The 6000-nt window shown below is 36.0% G+C and overlaps 1 protein-coding gene across 2 annotated transcripts; it reads right to left on the reverse strand.

The window, feature by feature from the left end:
• Nucleotides 1-184: 184 nt before the first annotated feature.
• On the reverse strand, nt 185-2693 carry lsm6 (LSM6 homolog, U6 small nuclear RNA and mRNA degradation associated). Of its 2 annotated transcripts, none has more exons than XM_074684384.1 (4): nt 2611-2693; nt 2078-2183; nt 1871-1984; nt 185-375 (listed from the first exon to the last, which is right to left on the reverse strand). In XM_074684384.1, the coding sequence occupies exons 2-4, from the start codon at nt 2169-2171 to the stop codon at nt 341-343; spliced, it is 243 nt and encodes an 80-aa protein (XP_074540485.1). In that variant the 5' UTR covers nt 2172-2183; nt 2611-2693; the 3' UTR covers nt 185-340. The 2 variants fall into 2 exon arrangements, with proteins under 2 accessions (XP_074540485.1, XP_074540477.1); XM_074684376.1 differs by lacking the exon at nt 2611-2693 and adding an exon at nt 2508-2580.
• Between the last annotated feature and the right edge of the window lie 3307 nt (nt 2694-6000).

Below are 6000 nucleotides of genomic sequence, written 5' to 3' on the forward strand. Positions count from 1 at the left end.
TAAGAATTAAATCATGAGATAGTAAAATATTAGCTACACACATCCTCATAAGAATGACAATTAGGCCTGCTGAATTCCCACTGTTTCTACAAAAACATCTTTACCTCAGTATAGCCACCAAGAACAGTGTCTCTTATGATAAATATATGCTCCAAAGTGTGTAAATACATTGACAAAATCTCAATAAATCAAAACTCAGAATTTATTAATGTGATCCATTTTTACAAAAAAAACAAATGTTCCTCTGAAGCTGAGGCCATACAATATCAAATAAAGAGGCAGCTGTCTAATGACACACCAAGTGTTGTAAAAGAAAGGAAAAGACAACATCAAATATTCATCACACTTTCCTCTTCTGGGTGCTGATGTACAGAACTGTGGACAGAGGGGGAAAAAAGAAAGACCAATCAAACTTTGTGATTTAACTTGGCAACACGACACCTATGATATTTATTTATAATTTTGGCACAACTTATTCCCCATTTTCTTGTGTTTTGATCATGATCCTTTGAGTTTAAATAAATTATCGAGAAGAAGAAGATTATCAAGAAGACATAACAAGCAAGCCATAAAACATTTTAGGAATTTGGTATGAAAAAGCATACAAATAAGACAGAGAAGGAATGGGAATATAAAACAGATTATCCTTCATAACTCAGACAGCACAAAGCATTGTCCAAGTATCTAACAAATAAGTGAAAGACTTCAGCTATGGTGCATTCACATGATACTAATAATTGGCTTATGAGTAGAGGTTGCTTTCAAGTGGAATTTTGATGTTTGCCGTTAGCTACCCTTGAAATCCCAAAAATAAGAAAAACAACAGACATAAAAAGAACAGTGCCATATCTCATCCTAGAACTACTCAACACAGATCACTCAGAGTAGAGACAGAAAGCTACGGGCTGTGCAGAACAAGCAGTAAACCAGATCAGGTTTTATTTTTATTTAAATCTACTTTTATTATTTTGATTCTTCTGCCTAAAATAATCCCATCTTTGCCTGTTGGCCTTTTTTTGTCTGACAACTCCAGTACCCACCATGACTCACACAGTAAATATAAAGCATGACTGACATGAGGAAAATCAAGACAAATAGCTGAAGTTGTGTTCCTACATACATTATGAAGACTGCTAGGTTAAGACATGCACTGATCGATCCATCGGCTGATTGGTGCCCATTTCCTTTCCGGCCCATCCTTACATATGAAACTGATCTTATACACCTCTGGGCAGGTCTGACAACCAGCCATTGTTGCTTTTGGTCTGAGACCTAGAACTCAGGACACTTTATTGGTTGTTTAAGTTAAAACATAAAGATTTTATTGTTTCACAGGTATTGTTCAATGTTTTCAATAAAATAAGATTGGAACATTGAAGGTATATGCTGTCAGTTATGAAAAAAAAAAAATTGGTATTGGCCCAAATTGGTATCAGCAGGTCAGGCTTTTTAGAGATCAGTGATCAGCTAGAAAATTGAGATTGGTGATTGATTGATATAATCCAAAGAGATAGTCTTGTTTGTGTGTGTACGTCAGATGAAAAAGCTTCTATTACTTAATTTCATACCTACTCTGACATTTTGCAGACCAAACAGAACAGCGGCCAACTCTTACTATAGCAAGCCACTTTAGTTTTGTGGTGTACAACAATCTTTTCAAAGGGAAATATAATACTTTTCCATGCGTTCTGTAATCTAATTCTATGGCCTCTTATTGGTATATTTAATCACCTCTCGGATGGAAAACAATACTACAATATATGGTATATGGTATACTGAAACAAAAAAAAACAGGGTTATGTTTTTGGTTATGTTTCCACATTACTACCTTTACTGAGGCACTATGGTGTAGTCGTATGTAAAACCTTACCATTGTTTCCTCGAAGAAACGCATCTCCGTACTTGTTTTTCAGCTGGCCATTGACATACTCTTCAGTCTGCTCTATGGCGATGTTCATGTAACCATCCAGGCAGGCCAGGACACCTAAAGACAGACACACACGCAGTACGTTTGAGATTTATCTATGTTCAAAAGAGGTAGGTAATAATTCAAAAGTTGAAATGATGAATGCTTCACCTCGGTAATCGACGCCTGAGTTCAGTTTGACGACCACTGGCCTTCCGATTATCTGCTTCAGAAAGTCACTCGGTGTCTGCTTTCTTAGACTCATCTTGTTTTGTTTCTGGCAGATGTGGAGATAAACAGTCAGCGGTTCGGTCGCATATCACTTGGGCAAGCGACATAAATGCTAACAACTTTCTTTCAAACCAATAATATGATTGATATTTGTTCTGTCTTCTGGTCTGGTTCTCATTATAGTGAGTGAAGCTTAGTTCAATTACCGTTTCACCAAACAACAACACAGTAATAAGCTCATGGCGCTAACTGTATGCTATGTGTAACTAGCACAAGAGTTAGCACATCAGTGTAGCTAACCGGCTAACTGATAGCTCTTCAATGCTTGTTGATGCACTCGGTGTTCGGTGTTTTGTTCGTAAATACATACTGATATAATTCTGATTATGAAGCAAACCACGACGCGCATGCAGAGGTCTTTGCCTCAAAGACAGATTTTTTTTTTGTATCACGTTTGATAGCTTGTTACTTACCCAGAAAACGTCTTCAAAACGATTGAGCAGGGGTGTACATCGACCAATGAGAAGGGAGGCGTGTACGGCATCTCAGTGAGGACAAAAATATGAATAGCGCTGACATTGGTATACTGTATGGGTGCTTTAAACCCACTAAAAGGAATGAAACAAAAGGTGGCAGAGACCCCTACGTGTGCTCAATGAAAAATGTTGTATAAGCGTGATATGCAAAACTAGAGAAATATTTAGGTCGGACTAGGCTGTACTTAGAAGTATGACTACATTACTCTAGTTTAAAATCCTTATACCTGTCAAAGGAAAACAATTTTTAAATCTTTATGTAGCTCAGCACCAAAACACATGTCTGACATGCGAGTGACATAGGAACACCTAGGACCCTTAGAACTGGGGCTGGCCTACTGACTGCTCCAGAAGTCAGCAAAAAGCATGGAGTAGCAGCTTTATGTTATTGTGCGGCACAGACATGGAATAAGCTCCCAAAAAAGTGTCAGACAAGCCCCAGCTTTCATCACCCTTAAGTCCGGACTAAAACATAACTCCGGTGGATGCCAAATACTGTTTAGACTGTGGTTTTATCACATTTGAGCTCATTTTAATAATAAAAATTGGGATTTATTTTTATTTTATTTTTTTCTAAAGGGGGGGTTAATTTTTTTTTTTTTTTTTACCCTGGTCTTATTCTTATTATTATTTTATATTCACTGTTTTAATGCTTGTTTCTTTCATGACATATTTCTATGTATGTTTATATTCTATATGTTATTGATGTCACTATTAAGTTTTTCACTCAGTGAAGCCTGATAAGTTGCTCTTTATATGAATATTGTATTATAAATTAATTTACCTTGCCAATGATATCGATTTTTGGCCCTTTGAAAAGCAAATTGATGGTCCTGTATGATATGTTACATCACTGTAATACCATATAACACATTTTTGCAAGCTATTAAATTTTTTCTTTTGGGTTTAATGAATTTGAAGTGATTGATAGATTGAAATGATTTAATATTCACAGATGTTATAATTCAACCTACATTTTTTTCTCTTCAAAATCAGGGAACAGGAAATACAGACTGTTTGGTATACCTAATGTTTTTTGTTGTTGTTTGTTTGTTTGTTTGTTTGTTTTTTGGGGGGGCAAACTCCTTGCAATATCAAGTGTATTCATTTCAGTGTAAAGTGGGTAGTACTTGCAAATAGGCAGAGCAAATCTTAAAGACATGAAATATAATATCAGCAAGTACTAAATGAGTCTATCACTTGAAATAAAATGTTTTATTTTTATTAATCCAGAATGTGGCACTAACGGGACAAACTGTGCACGAAACCATTTGTGTTGATAAACTTTTTTGATGTTAAAAGCTTAAAAGCTTCTTGTCCTCAAATGCCACTTTTGATTAACCAACAGGAAGGGTGGGCTATGTTGCATTATAGATGTCACTAAATGCTTCTGTTTCTTTACTTTCATTTATTTCGCTTAAATTTTCTACTTTAACTCATAGAGGAATACCATTCAACACTTTTGGGTCCTTTACTCATTTAGATTCCTTCAAAAATAGGAATTCTCATCATATGATTAGAGATTATGAAAATCTACAAAAAAAATTACACATGATCTTTGTGAAAACCATTACCATTACTTAAAAAAACTCAGAGCATTATTGAAATTAAGTTCCAAGAGGTTTCAGACCTTTTTAATCATATTTTATTTTATTTCATTTCATTTTATTTATGTTTTTTTGCTATGGCCAGGCAAGGTTGTGAAGAATAAGAGAAAGTCTTCCATCTGATAAAACTCTGGTTGCTGGGTGCATGACCCAAACACCGCACAGCTTGGGAGGTACATGAAAAATGGTGTAGGAGGGAAATAGGGATGAAATGGAGAGGTGAGAGATAGAAGAGGATAGAGGGAGGGAGGATGTGCCAGTACGTGTTAACAGAGACAGAGGGGTTGAGAGGGAGAAAGAGAGAGGTAGACACGCAGAGAGAGAGAGAGGGTGGGCTATTGTGAGAGGTGGAATCATAAAGTACTTCTTGTGTGTCTAGACAGGTTGCTTGTTAGCAGGGCATGGCTAGCCCTGTGGAGGCTAGAGGTTAATTTGGTATCTGCTGCTGTGTTAAACTAAGGTCAGTACTACAAGTCCTTAAGTCATAAACAAGAGTGGTTAAGAGCCATGTATACACCTAGGCACCGGTTAATGAATATTCAATGAAGATATTTTTTTTCCCCGGTACCCTGTTCCCTTCATTGTTGCTTCCTTTGAAGGAAATTTTGGAAAGAAAAAAACCCACAGTTTATTTCTGTTGCCTTCAAATGTGACCTCTGCATACTTACACTTAGTACTTGTCCTTTGTTATCATAATGCATGGCCTTAGTCTTAATAGAAAGTAGCTTTTTGCTATTTAAAATGTGGCACCCTAATTATGCAGATCTGTCCCTGAATGCACCAAAAGTGACTACCTCTAATTTAATTGCTTCATATTAAAGATGCAATACTGCAAAAAGAGAGTGTCTGTTTTTCCTGAGTTGTGGAAGGTTTTTTTTAAACAATAAGAACAATAAAATAAGTTATAGCCAAGGCGACAACTTCATTTAATGCAGATGTTTTTTTTGTTTTTTTTGCAGCACGGTCAAGGAGAGTTTAAACTGAGAAATCTTGATCACATCACAGAATCCAGGGTCCCTGAGTTAACTGTGCTTTGCTCCTAACCTGTTGAAAACTCACCTGTGATGGCTAATAATACAGATAAAATGGGGGTTAATGGGTCTCAAATAAACGCCACATTCTGTCTCCACCACGCATTACATGCTAATGGTGGGCACATTACCCGCAGCCTTTACATTACTTAGAATTAAGGTCTGTAGGGGTACACGTTTGAAATGCCAACACTTTCACACCATTTCACTGTTATAGCAAATATGTCAGAATTGTCCTTTGTTTTTATTTTAGCTCTCATAATTGTGTTAAGAACAGTTAATAAATTAAATTAAATTATCTAAGGGGCACTAGTCATTGGACTGATTTTCTCGTCTACAAAAATATTTCCTGATAAAACCAGTCTACATCTTCAAGACTAAAAGCTTCTCGCATCCAGTCATATTAACCTTTATTTTGTGCTGTATTATTCTTTTTGTTGTTTAGTTGCTTGAGGCAATAAATCTGTCTTAAAATGTTATTATTCCACATATCTACAGTGAAGATAATTTCCATGCAAGTCATTAAAATTTCACTTTTGGTTTTCCTGTTTTTTCTTTGGTTGTAATTCCCAATTCAAACTAAGTCAAATAGCCAGGGGAATTTTCACTGAGAGCTGGTGGGTACCAAAAGCAGAGCTACAAGAAACTTATATGTTTTACTCATATTTGTAGGTTTATGGCTCTAACGT

The sequence above is a fragment of the Halichoeres trimaculatus genome, unplaced genomic scaffold, assembly GCF_033239565.1.
Source record: "Halichoeres trimaculatus isolate MK-OKI-2021-1 unplaced genomic scaffold, fHalTri1.1 fHalTri1_scaffold_2, whole genome shotgun sequence".
Classification (NCBI taxonomy): domain Eukaryota; kingdom Metazoa; phylum Chordata; class Actinopteri; order Labriformes; family Labridae; genus Halichoeres; species Halichoeres trimaculatus.